The following is a 23,162-nucleotide window of genomic DNA, read 5'->3' as shown; positions in this document are numbered from 1 at the left end:
TCTGTGCCCCAGTGCCTGAGGACCTCTTGGGGAGGACAAAGCTGGCAACAGGCTGCAACCACTGGAGCAATTAATGGGTATCAGGATGAATAGTTCCAGCAGTGGCAGACTCACTCCTGGTTGCCAACTTTCCTTTGAAGAGCTTTTCCATAGCTTTTCTTTCACCACATGACAGGCCATCAAAAAATGAGGAGAAACCACAAAGCCCTTGGAAAAGAAAACAGACACAAAAAGGAGACTACTGCCAAAGCAACACATCTGACCCACCCTTCAATGCTAGTGGCTCTCTAGGAAGGAGAGCCCCTGATAAAGGACCAGAGAAATCACCAGCCAATGGACAAATATCTTGACCTCTAAAACCCCAGGATGTTTGTCATGATGCTCTATACAAATACACAATGAACCCCAACTACGCTACGTTAAAGAATTAGCCATCACTTGAAGTGTTTAGGGCCAGGTTGGATTAAGCTCTGAGCAGCCTGGTCTAGTGGAAAATGTCTCTTTCCATGGCAGAGGGGTTGGAGCTAGATGGACTTTAAAGTCTCTTCTATGAAATATTATACCAAGAGTTCCAGGTAGAGAGGAGGTAATAGCAAGTATAATTCTAATCACAGGGGAGGATTCTCTACACATTGCTAGTGTAAAAAAGCCTTAAAAAACAGTAAAAGAATAATATTTGTATATACAGAATCAGTAACATCTTGTTCATTAATTGACTGGACTTGTCCTAAGAGAAAGGGTATGCGTATAAATTGCACAATAATTCTTCAGTCTTCAGTTGCCAACTTATTGGTGTTGATTTTTTTTTTTTTTAATTGGATTTTTATTTACAAACTGTGATATTATTAGTATCCAAGGAACTGTAATTAATGCCTTTGTAATATACAAGTAAAACTGATTTCTGCTTAACTTCTTCCTAATGAAATTCTGAGCCCGTATTTCCCTTCGCTTGTTATAGTATTGATCACAATTTTTACTTTCTTTTTCAATTAACTTTATGTTTATCTCCAACAGTAAATAAAGGTCTGATTGAAAGTACACATCTTTGCTCATTAGATGTATAAGTTGTGGAAGTAGAGAAAAGACAGTCTGTGACCAGCTTATTTAAGCAAAATGTAGCCTACATACATAAAATGACATTATTTTGGCACTAACTATTCCCAAAGTAAAAACCTTTTTTCTTTTTACAGAAGCTCTGATATTTCTTTTTTTTTTTTTTCCTTAAATATTCATCAATTATAACTCATTGACAAAGAATAATTGTCCCTCAGTATGAAATGGAATATCCTGTTCTAGGAAAACTGGGACAAGTGCTAAGAGGGTTTGTATTTTAGTTTTGCTTTTTTAAGACTTGCTAGTTCATGCATTTTGATTAATTCAATTTTAAGGGACATATAATTTTGTCAGTACTAAGTGCTAATTCTTGCAAAATGTGTTAGCTGACAACAGTCAGTTTCTACAGCTATGTCACCACGAAATGTTACATCCTTTCCATTTGTCTAAAAGAGGGAGCAACAGCTTTACTCTTTAGAAATCATGTGTCTGCATCAGTTTTATGTGATGGCTTTGTGCTACTTTCCATGATAATCCATGTACTCATTCACTTCCACCTTCACCCGAATTCATAGCTCAGAGTCCTGGGTAGACTGTGTGCTATGTTAATCAGAAACCACAGAAAACTGGACAGGAAAGCATTTAATAAACCCCTATTAATGAGCTTCTCTGCAATCCCTTCATTTTCTCAGTACCACTGGCAGCAGCTACCAGCAAACAGTGACAACTGTTCTATGTGTCTTAAACACTGTGACAAACAGCTTGAATGGACAGCCTGCATATTCTTGTATTTGTACTGGCTATCAGAGTTGGCCATATGATTGAAAGAGCAGCAGTGATATAAGCCATGGTATCAGGGACTTATGACTTTGGGATAGCTTCCCCTCATCCCACTCAATCAGAAAATTGTACTTGATTTGTATTTCATGAATCCAGGATTCTGCCATCTCAAGAGATTATAGGACAGAAGGCTGGCACAGAGGACAGAGCTGCTGGAACAATCAGTCACTGACATCACAGTTGAGTTTTGAGAGACATGAACAAGGAGTCAGAGAGATGTGCACACAGGACTGCCTGGTAAGCTGGAAGATCACTCAATGCTGAGAAAAAAAACCTGTTCAAACACCTTTATCCCTATAATTTGTGCTGAAGAATACATCAAGTATTGATGGAATAATCCTCATCAGCAACATTAGGTAGACTGCTGTAGGAACTTTCATCAAAAGTCAACACTGGTCCTAGCTCATGTACCATTCTATTAAATCATGCACTTTTCAGTTCATGTGAGAAATCTGCTCAGAAGCTGATGAGTTTAATGAGCTTGCAGATGTTCTTGGATTTGGTTTTCTTTTTGTCACAGGTGTTCATGGTGTTCGCTCTGTGGCTTCACTTTTTTAAAAGAGTGAGTTCCATCTGGCCTTTCCTGGAGTGGGTAACAAATTCCCTGGTTCCAGCTAGGAAAATGCACAAAGCACTGAACAGTCCATCTTCTGGGCATCAGGTTTTTTTGCCTGTGTTCCTTCACCTTTCTCAATGATCATTATTCTGGTAATATTTTTTTTAAATGCTGGTACATTACCAACTTGCTTCTGTACTGAAAAATTCTGTATATGAAGAGTTTCCTTCTTTTTTTGTCTTCCTTCAGGAAAGACAATGATCATCTTTGATACCTGAGCAGTACTATTCATATATTCTGTAGGGATTAGCAACAACAAAGGGAACATGAAATTGTTCTTACTTGTTACAGCAAAGTCTTTCATCTGCTTGGTGGCAGCTAGTGAAGGGGTGACACCCAGCCACCCTCAATGCACTGCTCGACTCTCAAGAACAAAGGCAAACACACAACATGGAATAGTTTGAAAAATTTCAGAAACAGAGGAGCTGGGATTGTGTTCCCATTAAAGCAAACGAGCTTGTGAGAAGCAAATTACCTGTGTTCTAGGGTGCACTGACTACTATGATCTGTGAGCCACTGAATCATTTCAAAGCCAGGTGTCTTGGGAAGACACCAGGTTACTTTCTGGTGCAAGAGTCCAAGGTGAATGAACAACAGCTGCTGTAGAGCCACAGCCTCCAGGTGAACACGGGGGCTGTGTGTGTTCAGTGTGCATTGTGTAACTTGCACTGTCTAGACCTCCTAATGTGATTGTTGCTTTGAAAATTCCAGACAAAAAGTAATCCAGTGAAATACTGAGTATGAAAACAAAGGCTAGAAAGGAAACCATGACGCAGGTGTATGGACGTGTTCAGCCACCTTTGATCAATAAGGCTGCAGCAGCTGACTTTATGTCCTGGTGAGACCAGTGGCCAGGACCAACTGCCAGGTCCCTAGGAAGCCAAAGCTGCCAGACAAGTGTGGCAGCACAGCTTTTCAGCAATCTCTGCCTTCTCTCAAAAGCCCTGGTTTCCATCTGTGTTCTCTCTTTCCTTCTATTCTTTCATATGTAGCTTGCTATTATGCTATTTCTATCCAATTTCTGCCTTGATAATAGACTAGAAAGAGATATTTTATTGAATATAGTTCTCCCTAGATACCCAGTCAGCACAACCAAATTAATTTCTCTTCAATCCCCAACTTGTGACAATGAGAATTCTTTAATAAATTCATTCCATAATAAAATTCTTCAGATTTTGTCTTTGAAAGAAATAGCAGAAATGGTTCAGTTAAAGCGTGAAGCCTTTCTCCTGACAATGTTGTGGCCACAGAGAAATAATTTCTCAATCAAAGTTATAAATATATAATAAAAGATGAAACTCTGATGAATTAGGAACACAAAGCAATTTTCACACTAAAAATGAATCAACATTTGGAAGGAAAGGAGCTTTTATAATCTGAATAATTCATGACTATTCGAGGAAAAAGAGAAGTTTTCCCTGAGCACAAAGATACTGAAAGAACAGAAGCAGAGACAGCTGGCAAACAGACATAGAGAGTGTCAAATCCTGAATCTCCTTCTCTTTTGAAAGCAATTTTTCTGGAAAGACCTTAAAAAAATTCAGGTACACAGAGAGACTGGGAAGTCCCATTGTATGTTCAGATCAGCCCCTGCATAGGGAGCTGGGGCTTCTGTGGATAAGGCAAGCTATGGAAGAAAGGAGCTGTCCTGAAAAGACTGTCGGGGTCAGCCTGTTGCTCAGGGAACCCAAGAAGCAGGCACGTGCCCAGATCCAAATGCCTCATTTCCCATGAATCTTTTGATGGAGCTGGCAGTAGAAGGTTTTAATTGGTTTTGTGTCAGAGATATGCCTTCTGAGAAATCTGTTTTGTTGAAAAATGGCCAGATAGCTCTACTCTGAAGCCATGGGGTGAGTCTGGTTGCAGATTCAAAACACCAGCAAAGCCTTACTGAGGAAGGCAGCTGCTGTGACTCTGAACCCTCTGCTTCTAAAGCAGCTACTTCAGGCTAAGCAGGTGTGCTGCTTTTGGCTGGGGCAGAGTTAATTTTCTTCACAGTGGCTGGTATAGGGCTGTGTTTTGGATTTGTGCTGAACACAGGGTTGATAGTATAGAGATATTTCTGCTACTGCTGAGCAGGGCTTACAAAGAGCCAAGGCCTTTTTTGCTTTTTATTGCCATGCTGGCAAGGAATTTGGGGGTGTGTGGGAGGTTGGGAGGAGTCACAGGTGGGACAGGTGACCAAAGAGGTATTCCAAACAATATGACATCATGATCAGAATAAAAAGTGGGGGGAAAATGATGGGGGAATATTTGGAGTGACAGTGTTTGTCTTCCCAAGTCACCGTGACGTGTGCTGGGCCCTGCTCTCCTGGAGATGGCTGTCTGCCCATGGGAAACAGAGAATCAATTCCTTGTTTTCCTTTGCCTGTGTGCATGGTTTTTGCTTTCCTTATTAATATATCTTTATCTCAACCCATGAGATCTGCACCTCTTACCCCTTCTATTCTCTCCTCAATCCCACTGGTTAGGAGTGAGTGAGCTGCTGCATGGGGCTTGGTTACTGGTTACTTGGTTACTTGTGTTAAATCACAGCAACAGGACATCATGGGTCATGTCAAATAACATGAGACACTTGTGTTCTCAGGCAGCTGAGTGAAGCTCCTCTTGGCTGGCCAGCTCTCTGGGCTATGCTGAAGAAATCTCCACCGTTCTTGAGGAGCAGCTCCAACAGGTAACTCACTTGTAGGTATTATAAATAATAATAAGTATAAATATTATAAATAATAGTACATATAAATAATAAAATTATATTTGTATCCTTATTTCAAACTGAATGTCTCTCAGGTTAGAAATGCAAGATAATATTGGTGATGTGAGCAGGATTGTTTGTGGATTCATACTTTGCATTTTCTAAGATATTGAATTGAGCACTAAAAGAACGAAGTTCACTTTTAAGCAATTTTGAATAGAAACAAGAACCCAACTTTACATGACTGAATTTGAGCAGGGACTTGAAGCTTTGGGTCAAAGTCATTAATCATGACTGAGTCCTTTATTCATTTTGTCAAGTGCATTGAGGAGTGTTACTTTGCCTGGATGCTGATCCTTAAGCTTGCTCTGCAGCAGACAGCAAGGTCTCCAAAGTCAGAACTGAGATATCACTGCAGCCACTGAAATCACTTCACACTTGTTACCTCACCCAGCTCAGTAACAGTATGCAAAATTTGACAGATAGGAGCCTGCTGCCCCAGACATTGCATAAACATCCAACCAGAGACACTCACTTGCTGGAACATCCAGTCTCTAGGAAATAAGACAGCCAATGATAGGCAGAGAGGGATGAGAAAGTACGTGTACTTCACAAAATACTGAAGCCTCTTCTGTGAGCATAACACTCTGTCTGGTTAATGAGCTCTCTGGAAACCAGGTGATGTCCTGCAGCTACCTATTGCTGAGGATGCCTGAGTTAAATCACTGAGAATTGTCCTGGATCCTCACATAGTCTGGAATTTTCTGCAAGACTTCCAGTCAGAGACCCACAAGATATTTACTGAAGCAAACACACAGGTTAGAAGAGATAAGGAAAGAATGAGTCTCTGAAATCCTAATCCTGATGCCTCATGCCCTAGGCTGTAACTCCTGTGTTTGTACAGGAAAACACATCATTTATTTGTTTACTTCCAGCTTAAATTTTCAATGCCTTATCTTACCTGAGTACATAGGCCAGCCTTAGATTCTTGGATTCTTTTAAAGAAGATAGATCTTGGCAATCAAAACAACACAGCAAAGCACACAAAGAAGTATTTGTGTCTGGAGTGGTAGCTGCATTTTTAGCAGCCCCAGAGAATAGGAGACACAGCAAGGCTCAAGGTGCTGAAGACGATGCTCCTGAGAGCATATACCTCTGAAAAATTTATTACCTGCCTGCTCATGCAAAGTAAAATATCTTTGCTGGCTTTTGGTGAAAACATAAGACTTCTGAAATAATATATATGGCAACTTCTGACTTGTAGCCCCCTACCATCATCTCTACTTTTTTACTTACTGTTTAATATTTGACAAGTCACATATCTCTTTTTCCCTTGTTAGAAAATAGAAACTGAAACTTCTCCCACTTCACAACTTTCTCATAATGACTGTTATTTATTTTTTAATTATTATAAGAACTCAAGATGGGCATGGAACTCCTAAATATTTAAAAGAAAACCACAATATAGAAAGCCTTTAGGAACTATGATGAGATCAAAAAGCAAAAAGACTGTGCAGAACACAGACAAAAAGAAATAACCCAGAATTACATAAGCCAGCAGCTATTTCACAGCCTCTTCTGTTTTAAATTGCTACAACTCCCATTTTCCACTCCAAAGAGCAGCAGGACTATTTCCAGCTGTGGGCTCAGCCAGGTGGAGGAGGGCTGGGAGAGGGTGGCTGGCAGCCTCAGTTTCCTACATTTCCTGCTGGAAGCACCTCCTGAAAACAGACAGTGGAGATGAGAAAGTGCAAATCCTTTCCTTTCCTGGATCACCAGGTAAGCTCAGCAGAGAACACTCCTTCTCCAGGGCTCAGGCAGGCCATATGCCTGCACTGCCAAAGATGAGGACCAGAACTAGTGAGGTGCACAAACTAACTCAAAATGACTACAGGGTGCTACATCTAGCAAGCAAGATGAAAATATGTCTGGGGAGATGGGAGAGATGAAAGCAAAAGTACTCTTTCCCCTAAAGGTCTTAGCTCTGCATTGCAGTGGCATGCTAGCTGGGCTGTAATATGTCCTGCTCCACACGAAGTTCCTGCATGGAAAAAAACCTTCACCTTGCAGTGCTATTCCTCACCTTGGGTCTCAGTCTTTTTCTCTTTGTCCCTGAGCTGCCAGGAAGAAAGGAATTTAAAGCAGGTCACCAAATACCATTGTTGCAGCTCAATCCCAGCTGGCAATTAAGCCACTTACTCCCCTCCCATCCCCCAGTGGGGTGGTGAAGAGAGTCAGAAAAAGATCAAATCCATGATTGCTCACTACCCACTGACTGAGGCCCCCTGAGCAGCAATCAGTGGCTCCTGGCCAAGTCTCCTCGGTTTAAGCACTGAGCATGATGCTCTGTGGTATGGAATATCTCTTAGGCCACTTTGGGTCAGCTGTCCTGGCCATGCTACCTCACAGCTTCTTGTGCATCTTCTCACTGGCAGAGCACAGCAAGCTGAGAAGTCCTTGGCTTAGTGTAAGCACCACTTTGTGACAGCTACAACATCAGTGTGTTATCAACATTATTCTCATACTGAATCCAAAACTGTACCAGCTGCTAAGAAGAAAATTAATTCTATCTCAGCCCAAACCAAACAACCATTTAGCAATGTCCATGTCCCAGCTGGTCTGAGTTTCTGGTTTTTATAGAGTTATTGTGCTTAAATAATAGTTTCACAGTATTCTCTAGACTGAGAGGAGAAAGTCCAAACTGGAGGACAAATAAAAGTGGTGGTGAGGGAAGGAATCTTATTCTGGAAATTTGTTTCACATAATTCCAGTTGTTGGCAATTTCATCATTTAATCTTAAATGATAAACCAAAAAGATATAAACAAGAGGGTTAATTTACATCTGTCCCTAGCAACATAACAAAAGATGGAAAACAAGAAGACCAGAAGTATTTTCTACAGTTATTTTAGCAGAAGACTAGAATTAGGTGGAACGCCTAAAGTTGCTCAGATTTTCTAATATATTTTTAAGAGATAGTTAGTTCAAATAAGTAATTTCAGATTTTACATCTTCAATTTTGCCCAATAAGTTAGGGCTTTTCTATTTCAGCAATAAAACCCTTGAAAAATTACAGTTCTCTTAATTTTAATTAAACTCTCTTTTATCAGGAAGCAGTTTGTAAAAACAAATAATTTTTTTAAAAAAGTAATCTTGTAAACAGAACTGCCATTTCCCATTTTCCATCACAATGTTATCAGATTACTGAAGTCATGAAATGATGGATAGATTCAGAAACCATACCATGATGGAGCTGTCTATATAGCTTATCCTTTGTTACCCAAGAGAAGTTCTAAGTTTAGAAGCAAAGGCAACATGCAGTTGCAAATTGATGTATCTGAATGCTTATTAACCCACCAGAATCAACTTGTTTTTTAACAAAATAACTAAAAATGCAAATGTAAAGGATGACTGAATCTGATTATTCAAATTAAGTTTTTGTTGTGTAGACTGCAAGTGAATTTAAGCTCTGTAACTTAAATCCTTTTGTTTAAGTCAATCAACCCCAGGGCTCTTCACTATCTGCAAAAGAATCTATTGATGGCTTAAATTCAGAGGAGACTCAAACAACAAGTATAATTTTAGACAGGCAAAGAGTGCCATTCATTTCAATGAGATTAGTCTCTAAAACTATGTCAGACAAGATCTGAGGCCTCATATCTTTAACTGTAGAGCTCATTAGACAGAGAGAAAACACGCAGACCCTCAGCCACACAAATGATTCCTAAGGCTTGAAACGGAAGCAAAAACTTTCATCTTGAAAACAATTACTCAAGAGTTTAAGCTCATCACATTTAATCAGGTAAATGGTCTGAAGGAAGGGCAGGCTGGTACTCATAATGCAGAGGGGACGATAGGCCTATGGAGAGATGATACAGCTATTCATTTGCAGGGGCTCTAAAGGAAAAACAAGTGTCAGTTCTTGCCAGTGGAACAGATAAAGGAAAGCATGAAATGTCATATACTTGTTACATGTAATTGTTAACTACTGGCAAGTAGGAAGACCCAGATCTACTATCCACTGAAGCTGTCAAGTTTAATTCCTAGGCTTATTTCTAAAGCTTTTTGCAAACCTTCATTAAGGTAGTAGATGGAGTAAAAAAAATTTGTGACTCCGTTGCAAAAGCCAGGATTGAATTTGGTGACAGATGTGGTCCTTGCCGTGTTCTTGTTTCCTTTTCCAGATGACAGAAGTCACAGCAGAGGTGTCACATTGCTGTACAGGTGAGGTGGTGTACCCCATTCCTGTGTCAGTGACTACACTGACTGTCTCAGCTTTTGTTGGAGGAAGAATTGGTTCAAATTCCAAAAATGAGATCTGTAATGAATGATCAAATCTTGTTAACTGAAACAGAACAATGAAAAACTGGAAAGGAGAAAAACATTTAATCTCTTTCCCACCAAACACCTTTCCCCAATAAGCTATTAAAAAAAAAAATAAAGAAGAAGAAAAAATCCTAACAAAAAAGGGTTTGTGAGGCATGAATGTTTAAAATCCCAACAATATTTCTGAAAGTTTTCTTATTCCTTTTATTTCATCTTCAGGTAGCTCCTGTCTCTGCAGAGTTTCTGACTGGGGTTTTGATACTGGAGTAATTTAGGGTTTACATAGCCATGGCCCAGAGGCTCATTCTTGCAGAACTATTGATACACAAAATAAAATAGTGAGAATTAACCTTTTCTTTTCATTAAGCTCCCCAGGAGAGCTCCTGTTGTACTGGAATTCATAGGGCTTTTTGACATAAGGGTTAGAGCCGTTGTTTAGAATGGGAAACAAATACTGTGAGGTTTTGTGGTTTGATGAATACATTTTACTGATTCATCTGATGCTGAAATAATTACTTTTATTTAGGAAGCTCAGTATTGAACTATGCTCTTTGGTAATGTCATTTTGCTACACACATCCTTTGGCCCTGATAGTTCAATCAATGAGCCCCCCTACCCCTACTCACTCACTCACTTGAGGTGATACACTGCAAGCAGCAAAGCTACAGATGACTAAACTTCTCCTTCCCAGGAAAAATTCCTGCTGAATTAATGCAGAACTGTGCTAAGGTTTAAGCAACTGCTTTTAACTCATAAAAGCACAGGCTGAGGTCTGGGCAGAGCTCAAACACCAGTGCTGGGTGCTATCCCAGCCCTCCCCCCTCTGCCTCTCCTGCCTGCACAGCCTCTTGCTTAAAATTCTGCTCTTCACCTGCAAGTCTGCACAGCTCTGCAGCCACCTTTTGTTATTTAACATGTACTTCACAGTGGAATTGAATTGTTCCAATCAAGATTAAGTTCTGTTTCTCTATGTGGTATGCAAAGCATGTCTGCAGACAAAACTTTTATCCATTTCTCCACCTGCCTTTTCATTGTGCCCCACAACAATCACACTGACAGTCCCAGTGCTTTTTTCATTCTTTTTTCTTCCTGAATTCCTAAAAGCCTCTTGCCAGGCCTTCACTCCAAGCTCACTGACTGTGGCTGCTACATCAGTGTGCCACTTGCCCCACTGGCTCAGATCCCTTTCTGCAGCCCATAGGCCATGTGGAGGAGGAAGGGACTCGGGGTAGGAGGGTTTCCCAGTGCATTACCAGCACTTGCCTTCCTCACATCACCCATCCATGTCACCGAGCCCCTTCAGAAAAAGGAGTAAAAAGCAGACTTCAAAGCATGAGCTCTTGGGGTAGATGGTGCAAACAAAGGAGCAAGCCCAAGCCTTATTGTAGTAGAAAAAGGAGAGGAAAATACTAGGTGAAACCTTGTCAATACATTGACCCAGCGAAATCTGACATTTCAGGAGAAATGGTGGATCTACAAGCAGGACCAAACCCCTAGAGCAGGTCAGACACCAAGGCTCCTCTTTGAAGCAAAAGAGTGCTGTGACAGGATGTTACACTGCTGGACGAGTGGGGCTGCAGGAAAGGATCACAGGAGAGGCTGGTGCCCGGCCACCAGCATCAGGCACAATCCCTTCTGCTGCTTGGCCCTTGCCAGGGCAGGGGACACTGCTGCAGCTGGGGGGACAAGCTGCAAAGATCTCTTTTACTCTGCAAATCTTCTGAGCTGCTGTGGCTATAAGGGTGCCACAGTCAACAAGCAAGGTTTTCCAAGTGGTGAAATTTTCATATAAAAATAATCTGAATGGCTGGGTTTTATCAATTGCATCAATTCCTTAGTGTCCAAAAAATAACTGACCTTTGCTTTTAAATCTGTGTTCAATAAAAGATTGATTGATTGTGAACTGATTGTGAACTTTGCAAAGTCTGTAACATGGTTCAGGGAAAAATACATTTAATTTCCCTAATAGCTGCTGACAGTCTGGAAAACAAACAGTTTTAATTATTTTCTCCTTGGTGAATTTCAGCTCTCATCATTTAATCAAAAAGTAGCACATTACCAACAATTGAGATTAAATGGAAAGACATACAGTAGGGAAAATAGGAAATTGCATTAGCACTAACCAGTGACAAATACGTCCTTCTTATTGCACTCTTGTCCTGATACAGCAGAACAATTACAATGCCCTGATTAAAAAAAAAAACCCTATTAAAAACCCAAATGAGCCTTTTAGACTTTTCCCATTTATCCTGAGACATGACTACTGAAAATGTCGATGTGGTGTCTGCAATAAAATATATATATATATATTTTAAAGACTCATTTCACTTGTTGATGAACAATGTACAGATCTTATACATTGGTGTAAAGTAGATGTTACTCATTTTTTTACAGGCACTACTGACGCATGAAAATAACTACAGAGCTAATCAATAGGTAATGACTGTATTTCACAAGTAATGCTCTGCTCAGAGGAAAAAAAATTACTGCAATTCACGAACAATTATTGACACCATGAAGCACATGAATCAATGCCCACTACAGATCTGCACCTTATTTAAAATTTCTTCAGCAATATTTGTCTTTGTTCCTTAGTCCCAGTGTAATTTTTCCTGCCTGTTATACTGTGAATATATTAAAGGTTAGTGTGAATTTATTGATGACAACTAGAATAAAATGTAAAAGCTAGACTCCTGATGGATAAATCCAGCTATTAGCAGTGGCGTGACTGTTACCAGAGCACTGTAGCCATGGGATTCCATGCACAGCTCTTTCTTGCACAAGACATTTTTTGCCACATAATGATCAAGACCTCACCTCTTAAAGGTCCAGCATAACTCTGCTGAAATTCAATCTTTTTTAAGTCTTCCCTGTTGCTTTTCTGCCTGCAATGGTTTACTGCTGAGAGCAAGTGGAAGGACAGGAGGTGGCCAGAGCTGGAGATGGTGTGCCTCAGGCTTATTGAAGTGTCCCAAGGAGACAGATTTATCACTGGCTCTCACAGGGAACCAGTGAATTCCTACTGGCCTAATTCTCTAATTATAGCCATTTGCCTTGTTCTTATTGTTATCTCTGTGTAGAGCAAGGGAAAATCATGAAACAGTCCAAGGAACAAATCTGAATTCTCATTTGTTAGCACAGGGGAGAGAACAACACATCTGTTCTTCACTTGCATAAACAATATCCAAGATGTACAGGGCAGTGAAGAAGAAGATTACCACTGGCTTTCACATTTTTTTTTTGCTTCACATGTGGCTTGAGACATGGCTGGTTTACAGCCTGATATGATACTCCTTAACTTAAGCTTTTAACTGCAAATCAATTCTGCTTAGCCCAGAACAAACATCTGGTCCTTGCTTAGAAAATGAATTGAAACAACATCATGCCTGCCATCAGAGCACAGCTACTCAAACATCTGACAACAGTTACCAGCAGCACCTGATAGGAGGGACAGATTTTCAAAAGAACAAATGCCCAGCTGTGACTAGAAGCATATCTGGGTGTCTTGCTACAGTTCTGCATAAGAAAACAGCAATCATTTTTAATTACTAACGTAATAAAATGTGGAAAAGAACTTTGGCTCTTGAAAAATCAGGGAGATTCCTCTCCTAGTTTAAATTAATATTAAAAAGAATTTACAAATATTTTCAGATGACCGCAGCAGAACAAAAGCACGCCAAACAACAAACATAACCACAAAGAGAAATCCAGAGAGAAAATAGTGCTAAGGTACACATCTTTACATAACAGGTTTCTCTAAAGGAAAAAAAAAAACCTGAGCCCAGTCTGTTCTTTAACTCCTTCTCTGAAAATATAAACTCATTTCCAAAAGCTCACCCAGGGTATTTTTTCCTTTTATATAGGCAAGTATGAGAAATCATAAAATAAGATTGAAAATTGTCTCAGCATATACCTCATTTGCAAGTAGTAGACAGCTGCTCAATCTCGTAAAGCTTACTTTTGTGTTGGAAAGGAAATAAAATCTAAACAGTACTCAGGCTGGAGCTAACTGCTGCTACATTGAATAAGTGCAAATAAAACTATTTCCAAACTATAAACGATGAAGTAGGCTCAATGAAATGGAGATGAGAGCATAGCCCAGAATACATTCGCATAATTTAAAAATAAACATTAAAAATGTATTTATGGGGTGATGAGCAGGAAAGGAGCTGCTCTTCCAAAGCTCTGAGCATGGAGCCCTGCTGGCTCCTGGTTTTCCAGTTTAATTTAGAGAAAAGGTTAAAATCATCGATCTCATTCCACGAGTTGTCAGAAGAGCCAGCCCCACGTATTTCATCATTTAGAAGCCCCACTGAAGAGGTGTTTTAAACTTTTGCAGTGGAGGTTAACTGAGCACTTGCCAGCTGCTCTGTAGCTCTGCCCTTTCTTCTAATTCAAAAGTATATTAACTGGAGGACAATTGCAGATGTTCTCATCCATAACCTACAGTGACAATAACCAACAGCAGATCAAATTAAAAGGATCTTGCAGTCTCCCAAAATATTCAGTGCTTTGTATTTTGTTAGGGTTATTTACCTAACCTTCCTAATAATTCTTAGGTACTGCAGATGAGTAATGTTAAAAGTAGAAGAATATGATTGAAAGCTACTTTGTAATATCTGTTTAATTTGTAAACCTACAGTGGGTTACATTTTTGGTTACTATATGATTAAAAAGGAAATTACATTTTATTAACATAATTTTGTAAAATAAAAAGTTCTGTACTTGAATGTAAGTAATATTTTTACATTAAAATCATCTAATCTCCACAAATTTAAGCAAACGGACTCCAAAACATGAGAGGTCTCCTGAATTTTAGGTACATCTATTTTTCTGTGATAAAGGCACTAAGAAACCATATTAATATTTGCAAAATTCTGTTAATAAATTCCTACTGTCATCCAAAGTTTTACAGAAATTCTAGCTGATAGTGAAAACATGTAAAAACACAAAATAAAGTTATATGCACTTGCTTAACAAAAATACTTTCTACCTCCCACACATAAAAATAAATTTTTTTGCAAGAAAGACACTTACATAAAGAAATGCCTGGTAGTACAAATGACCCAGCAATGTGGTGTTTACCACAGAAACTATGGAGTGCTTAATAATTCCTTGAAGTGGAAAAACCACATGCATCTCAGTGACATGATTCATTGACAGATATTTCCATCATAAATATAACAGAAACCCTACAGGCCGCTGACAGCAATGAAAGGTGAATGAGAGATTACTGAAATACAGCTAAATTGCAGGTATCTTGAGACCTCTGTTTCAGTTCACCACACCATTTATTTCTTGACAGTTCAAATTTTCTGTATAATCCAAAGGATTTATTTTGAAATCTAGACAGTCATATATATCAGGGGGCAAACTTTTACTCAGTCTTTTGGAGCACTGACACAGTTTAGCTCTCACAACAGATTCATGACCAGTAGTCTGCAGCAAGTCTATTGCTCTGATTTGAAAGACCCACTCAAGAAAGATCAAGCACTCAGTTTTGACCTCCCTATAATATCACACCATGGTTTGAATTAAAAGGGACACAAAATCAGAAAACAAATTTAAAAAAAAGTGGTTTTTTTTTATTTAAAAACATGTACTTTGGCTATGTCAGTGATCTCTACAGCTCCATTTGCAATTTATCTTGTCTACTTTATTTTTAAGAGCATGCACAGATATTTTTACCAGGACAATAAAAAAATCTCATTTTCATTGAAAGCTCTTCAGGCTGATCCATAGCTGTTGTCTTCTCTTTTTCTTCTCTAACCAAAAGCAAGGACTAGGCTGTTGGACAGTTCAACACAGCTCATAAGCAAACTGGAAGAACTGCTGTCAAGACAGGCAAGGATGGAGGTGAGTGCAAGAAATGGCACATATTCATCAAAGGTTTTCCTAAAGATGAATTTGCTAGGTACTCAATAAGTTCAACATCAAAATGGACATTTCTAGGAAAATCTTCACTTTTGTACTCTGATTCTGGATTCATTTTTTTCTTCTCAGCATGGGAGCAAACTAGGTAAACCTGGGGCAAAAAAAAACAGGATTCTATATACATACAGGATTCAGAAGAAACAATCCAGCTGGGACATCTCTGGTCTAATTTTGCAGATAACTTATCAGCTGATCTTCTTCTCCAAAACCTATTTATACTCCATCATAGAAACAACACTCTTCTTATAGCTGCCACACTGTGGAAGTCATTCCCAGAGTATGATTCCAAAGATTAGAAACAAGTTTCTTTTTTTTGCTTATTTCTTTCTCAGTTTCTCAAAGTAAATACATTTCCAGTCACTTCACTTTAATTCTTTCTTGTCCTGAGTAAATTGTTTCCCTAAAAGCATTCTTACTCCTGTTTGATTAGAGACTATTACTAGATATCACTATATAAATTGACAATAAAAATAAGGAAGAAAAATTTCCAAGAACATCTACAAAGTCAAACTGAAACCAGCTCACCAAAGGTGTGTTGTCTTTATGGTAAGAGTGACAGCACTGGTGCCAACCTTGATCAGGATGGTACCTACTGACATCTATAAAGCCTAATGACTGCAAATTCTCTCTTTCCAACCAGGAGAGCATGTGACAGATTGTACATCAAGTGTACAAGACTGCTTCTGAGCACTGGAGGTACTCTAAAATTCCCTTGGCTCCTCTGTATGAACCACTGTGTAGTGACCTGGAGATGACAAATCCAGGTAACTGAGTACAAACACATTTCATATTTTATCACTTTTTCAAAAAGCTGGAAATAATGACACCAGCAATCTGCCTTTAACCTAGAACTATAACAAATGGGTCAAAGCTCTCATGGGAGAAGTTGTACAGCCAAGATTCTGGGTTATGGAAATATTTTGCAGTGAAAATAGTGCTTGAGGCTTTCCTAAAAATAAGGAGGAAAAAACCCACTAAAATGAAAACTGAGCATTAAGTGTATATAAAATAATATTAACAGGGTAATTTTAAAAAATCCACCGCTTTGCATTTTCCAAAGGGTGCTTCCTTTCTTCCAGATCTTCTTGAATGAATTTCAAGCAACATCAGCTGAACACAGTAATATAAACATTTGAAGTACTTACTACCTCTGGAGATTTGCAGGCCCTCTAAAGAGATTAGGGTTCAGTGTATCTGTGCCAGCCTTAATCCACTTCCCAAGATAACAGGCATATAAAATAGGACACATGTGCCACAAACCTAAACCAGGCACGAAAAAATAAAAGGCCAGCCTCAGATCAAGGAGAACCTCTAAGGAGAAGGATCAGACATGTCTTACATGCTTTACAAAAGAACAGTACTGCACACAGAGGATATGAAATCAAATCAGATAATCCTTGGTAGAGGAATATGCAGTAAGATTCAGACTTGGATGCTTTTGTGTTCAGATCTTATTTACTTCTTTAGCAGGTTCTGATCAGCCACGCTTGTATAAAGCCACTGATGATGTACCACAAACTTCACAATGATGGAAGTCATCATTTCATGTGCAAAGGAAAATAGGGACCTAAGCTCTTGTTACTGGTTGTGATCAGAAGTGTGATAACTGAACTCCTCTCTGAAAAATTATCAGGCTACATTCACAGCTTGGGCAGTTGTAAAAATAGCCTTTGTAAGTAGACAACGTACAGCCCTGACAGAAAAAACAAGTATACCGCCCCATAATGTCCTTCCGATATAATTTTTAGAATCAAAAAATAGTTTGGGTTGGAAGGGATCTTAGAGATCACTTATTTCAAACACAACTTCCATGGACCAGGACACCTCCCACTATCCCAGGTTGCTCAGAGAACCATTCAGCCTGGCCTTGAACACTTCCAGGAATGAGGCATCCACAGACTCTCAGGCAACCTGTTCCAGCACATCAGCATCCTCACAGCAAAGAATTTTTTCCAAACATCTGATCTAAATGTACTCTTTCAGTTTGAAGCCATTTTCCCTTGTCCTGTCACTACATGTCCTTGTAAAAAAAAAGTCTCTGCCTGTCTTTCTTGTAAGCTTGCCTCTGATACTGGAGCGGCACAGTTAGGTCACCACAGAGTTTTCCCTTTTCCAGACTGAACTATCCTAATTGTCTTTGTCTTTCCTTGTAGGAGACATGCTCCATCCATTTAATCTTCCTGGTGCCCCTCCTCTGAACTCCCTCCAGCAGCTCAATGCTCTTCCTGTGCTGGGGAGCCCAGAGCTGGATGCAGCACTCCAGGTGGGTGGAACCCAAATATACTCACAGACTGTATAAGCTTATTTTCAACACTCTGAGTTCCAAAAACAACAGGACAGCTTTTCTCTTTCTACATTTTTAATCATCTTAGGATAGTATATGACAAGTGACAGACTGCAGAAGACTGAATTTTGCATCTTAAGCTTGGCAGGCAACAATACTGAGTAACTCTCTTCCTGAGATATAGCCAGCCTCAGCATACTGCTGCTGGCTGCAGGGATGTGACACGGCTGGGCTGGGGCTCACAGTGCCTCTCATAGCAAAGCCCTGGGAAAACAGGCCTGCCAGGCACACAGCACCAACTCTGGCCCCTGCTATTCATTCAAAAAGTAACAGATATACTAAACTGAGTAAATTATTTTAGGTAAGTTAAGCTTGTAAGTTGGTGGTAGCTAGCTCCAAGATTTTGATGAGCAATTAGGAGACATGGGGAGCAACTCAGTTTTTCAGACTGTGCCTGAGCATAGGACCAACAGCAGCACCTCTTTCCTATTCCAGTGGCAGAAAAGTAGGTCAGCACGATGGGCCAAATAAATACTACTATAAATCCCATCTCTGATAAGCTGTCCAAGTTCGTTCTTGTTTTATTGCACATTGCTCTGGTTTCATCCAAATCCTTTTCTGCATATGTTCTGTATTTCCTGCAGAGTGCCTGGTCTGTGGCAATGTAACTTCTGTGGTTACTTCCCCTTTCCCGTGAGATGAGATGCTCTGAGATGGCACCACATAGATGTAGTCATTTGTCCTGAAGAGACTCACAGACACAATTTAACCAGAATGTTTAAATATGTAGTAATGTACACAAACCACTTGCTCTTGAGAGATTGTATTAATGATGTGTTTATGCCACATTTGAATCAGGTTCCTTCTAGAAAAAATGTGGACTAGAGGCACTAAACCAAAGTCCCTTCTTGTGTTTACCTATTAAAATCCACCAAATCCCAAGTATTTAGCTCAGAACATAATGAGAAAAAAAGAACCGATACATCACATAGTATCTCAGTAGTCTTTCTAAAATGCAACTCAGAAGTTTGTGGCTTGCAGTCATAATCATTGTAGCCATTACTAAAGCCAGAGCTACTCATGTGACTTCTGAACTAAAAGTTTTCATGACTTACAAATTGGGTGGCAGATGATCCTGTTATATTTAAAAAAGTGTGTTTACTGTTTGCAGCTCATCCTCAAAGAGGAGATGGTGCTTGCTTCCCATGGCTCTCCCTTGTTGCAAACATTAGGCTATTATAAATACACCCAGGGAGTACACATAACAACCCATGTAAATGCATGGCGATATCTGCGTGATAAACTGTGGAGGCACACCATGAGTTGTAAACACTTATGAGAAATGCATTTCATAAGTAACTGGGATTTCCTCACCCAGGGCTGCTGTAGTGAAGGCACACAATAGATTATAAACATAAATGAGAAATACATTTCATAAGTAACTGGGATTTCCTCATCTCTAGCTGCCCACGAGCACATTTCCCACTTAGGCGGGAAATGGTCTAACAGCTGAGAGCTGCCATTTGCAAAACCAGATTGATAGTAGATTACTTGTGCCCCAGATCTAAGAACAAACTTTACATTCCTATTCTCTCCTGCACACATCCAAAATCCTACCACCTTCAGTTCATGAAAGAAAAAAACCCTAGAAAATGAACACTGTGCACCTTTGGAAAGTATTCATCTTAACCAGCCTTGTGCAGCACAGACATCTACAGCTGAACTAGTCACCAGAGGACCCCTTTGTCATTCACAGGGATAAACTGCCACTTGAAAGACTTAATTCAGCTGTCCAGCTGTAGATATTTATCTTAGGATAAGACAGGTCCTGTAGCAGTGTCCATGAGGAAACCACACTTCTGATGCTGGCATTTATATTTCAGAGATTTATGAACCAGGAGACCTGTTAGAGGTGACTTCCAGGCATAAATGCCATAGACCTCTAGAAAAGGGAATGTTTTCTGCTTCTTGGTGGAACATGACATTTTATGTCAACCTTTGAAAACTCAGGAAAACCACCAAAAATTGTGTCTGGGTTGTTCATGGAAGAATTTCCTTACTTCACAGCGGAAGATTTTTCATTCTCCTTCAATGACTGGTAACTTACAGATTGTCAAATTCAAAGAGGGGGAAAGAAGGGCCTGTAGATCTCCAAAATCTCCTAAAATTATATTTCACTGTAGTGGGTAGGGCCTTTAGGTAATAGGGTTCTGCAATACAATTTTTTTTAGGGACATAAAACTCACAAATAGCAAAGCAATGAAGAATTTAGATAGACCATATAAATATATATGATTATGCAAATATATGAATATATACATGTATATAAAATATACTTGAATATGCACTCTCCACAACTTACTCTTCTGCATCTTTTTATTTTAATTCCAAACTGCTGCTCACTCATAAGCTAATTTGGAGGATTTTCCAATGGAAGCCAGTGCTCTTTCTCCTTAACTCTGTTTTCCAACTCATTCACATGGAAGTCAGAAACTGCCTGCAACTCCTGTTCCTACCCTTGCTGAATGGGTCATTTCGTTGGGTCTGGGGTTATTTCCTCTCTCTTTTGCTCTTTCTCTGAGAGACATACTGATGAGAAAGAGTAGTGGCTGCTCTGTATCCTGCTGCCAGTGGGTTCAAGTTTCCAAGCAGAGTTGTACTACATAACCATTTTAAGCACATAGTGATTGACTTTGTATTTCTCTGATGCATGAGGAAGAATTACAGTAGTGTGATGTTATAACCCATAATTTAAAAGATTGTGCTAATGTTCTAGTGGGAATTTCAAGATTCTCTAATTTCCCAATCTTTCAGGCTCTTTTTTGAGACCTTTCCTTTAGAGACATTGAGGAGAATTTCTTTTAAACTGAGAGGAATTGGTCCAGAGTCCCTGATATGTGTTTGATCCATAGCAAAATTATCCTCCTTTTTTGTGTTTTCTCCATTTTCAACAAGTCTGGCTGGGAATAGATTACCACACAAAGGTATTAGCCAAATACTTAGGAAAGTACTGCAAGGAATAGATTGATGGATGGAAAATGTCTTTCCTAACTAACTCTGTGGTTTCTGAATATGAAACCAGTTACAGATTACAGGATGATAGGTGCTGATGTGCTAACAGTGGTTAGGCTCATATATTTTCACAATTTCTTAACTGTTTACTTGCTCTCACCCCAGTAAAGCAATGGAGGGACTATTTTTCCCACTCTTTTGAATACAAATTTAAATGCTTTCACATAAATAATCTTCCTGGGCTGTCAGGTTAAATCAGCAATCCTCTTACACACCAGAGTTAAGGATAAACCCTCTCTTACACAGCAAGACACAGAGCTTCTGACATTTCTGTTGCTTACTGAAATGTTCAAAACAATTTCACACAGTGCAAGTATGGGTTTTCACATAGTGCACAGTGTAGTTTTAACCAATTTTCCTTTAGGACATTTCCTGGGCTAAAAAGTGTGAATCCTGTAGGCAATATTAGACATAGGGACAGTTTTTCTGTCCTGTGAGGAATTTTGAAAGAGGGAAGAAAATCTTCCCATTTCACACTGTGAGAAGGGAAAAAAAAAAAAAAGAAGGGATGTTTATTTTAATTAAACTACTAAAACTGCAGGACAGTACATGAGATGTATCTCTGTGCACACTGCTTCATTTTTTGCTTGCCCCATGCGTGTGTTTCAGCCTGTTCCAACTGGCACCCTTCAAGAGGAAGCTTGGGTGTGGTGTGGGGATAAATCACAGCAGCAGCTGCTCCAAATAAGTTATAAACAAGAACTTCAACATCCTTGACTCCCTGTGATGCACTGTGACATAATCTTACCCATTTTGTGCTGTCCTCTACAGCAACCATACACTGAGGCAAGCAACACAAATCCTTCATTTTCCTGCCTTCAAAACACCCTGTCACAACTCTCAACATGTGCCTTCAAATAAATATTTTAACCACTTAAACCTTAGAAAACATGCAGAAAAATAGTGATATCTTGGGATGCAAGGGGGGGAAGGTCACAGGTTTGGTGGGTTCAGACCAGGGTTCAATGCTAATTATGTGTGCACTGAGGGCCAGCCTGCCTTAGAAGGGTCTGATCTGACTTGGAGCAGGCACACAGGGCTCTGTGTTCAGAAGGCTCTGTGCTCAGCAGTTACAATAAATAAAGCAGCCAAGCTCCATCCACATACCCCATAACAGGCAGGACCTGGGTACTTAACCAGGTTCAGGAGATCACATGCAAGAAAAAAGCCCAGATCATCAGGATTTGGGAATTAAGCAGTAGATTATTTACCAGCCTTCTCAGGTTGGTTCCCTCATCTTTCCCTCTAGAATCATTCCATGACTGCCCAAAGAATAAAATACTTAATAGATAGAAAAAAGATACCTATGGCTCTGAAAGCTTAAATCCCTGTACCAGTTTGTACCAAAATGGTATCTGCTGGAAGAGCAGAGTTACTGGATTCAAGTAGATTGTTGTCTTCTCTATGTTTTTGACCAGAAAAATCTTTTGTAAAAATTAACTGCAAATTATACGTTTCTGCAAGTTTTCATTTTTGTGAGAATGGCCCAGATTAGCTTTATGTGAGGACCACACACTCTCATGCACAGAAAATGTTGATGCTGATGAATTGCTGCTTTCAGCTGTGGGATTTAATTACCCTCATTCTCTTACAGCTGGTGTTATTGTGTGGTGATGTGTTTGTCTTCTGACACCTGGGGGGTAGGATGAAATAAATTTACTATATTCACAGTGCCAACGAGACAGTTTGAATAAGAAATACTGCAGTGGGACCTGCATGACTATGTCCTCTGGCATGAATGATGAAGCCAGGTCCTTTAGATCTTGTTTTATAGACTTGCTTACTGACTGGAAGCATTTTTTAAAAAATGTTATAGGAAAATTACACTAATGTTAAGCCTATTTTGACAAGGTGAAGGAAACGAATTAGTTTATACTGACTGATATCTATCTAGCCCGTGTTCCTGAAGCCTTTCCTTTCATTTTTACCGGCTGGCAGGGTCACTAATCCTACACATTTTCAGTTTGTCAGTCAATAATCACTTATCTGGCACTATGTCTTTGGAAATGACAGCTGAGGCAGAATCTGATGCAAAGCCTTCTTTCCACAATGCCTTCCTAAATACCAATCTGAGCTGGCTGAAAGGACCAAATACTCTGTATCTGGTAATGACATGTTCACAAGGCTTGTCATAAACAAGGTTTTGGGGAACTTTACAACACTGCTATCTGTCAAATGTCTCTACTTTGATGCCATAATGAAGTCATATGAAGCAGAACAGTCCCTGTTATCGGACATTAATGAGAGTCAACTTTTTTGTTTTGCTCTCAGGCATTTTAATTTTATCACAAGCAGAGACCATCTGGTTTAAGAATGAATATTCAGTACCTGCTGCAGATGCAGAAAT

General features: G+C 39.5%; 1 protein-coding gene across 4 annotated transcripts in view; it reads right to left on the bottom strand.

Moving 5' to 3' along the window:
* DHRSX (dehydrogenase/reductase X-linked) overlaps positions 1 to 23,162 on the bottom strand; it is a 162,247-nt gene that overhangs the window by 3,226 nt on the left and 135,859 nt on the right. Inside the window, exons 7-8 of one of the 4 annotated variants that reach the window (XM_059839364.1) lie at positions 11,649 to 11,711; positions 9,273 to 9,517 (exon numbers count right to left, since the gene is read on the bottom strand). The exons of 1 other annotated variant lie outside the window; for it this stretch is intronic. In XM_059839364.1, coding sequence (XP_059695347.1) covers positions 9,278 to 9,517; positions 11,649 to 11,711 — 303 coding nt within the window. In that variant the 3' untranslated portion in view covers positions 9,273 to 9,277. The remainder of the gene's footprint in view (positions 1 to 9,272; positions 9,518 to 11,648; positions 11,712 to 23,162) is intronic. 2 more of the 4 variants (XM_059839365.1, XM_059839366.1) reach the window with 2 other exon arrangements.

Source organism: Haemorhous mexicanus, chromosome 2, assembly GCF_027477595.1.
Source record: "Haemorhous mexicanus isolate bHaeMex1 chromosome 2, bHaeMex1.pri, whole genome shotgun sequence".
Taxonomy (NCBI): domain Eukaryota; kingdom Metazoa; phylum Chordata; class Aves; order Passeriformes; family Fringillidae; genus Haemorhous; species Haemorhous mexicanus.
Note: the sequence above shows the minus strand (reverse complement) of the source record. Positions and strands in the feature narration are given on the sequence as shown.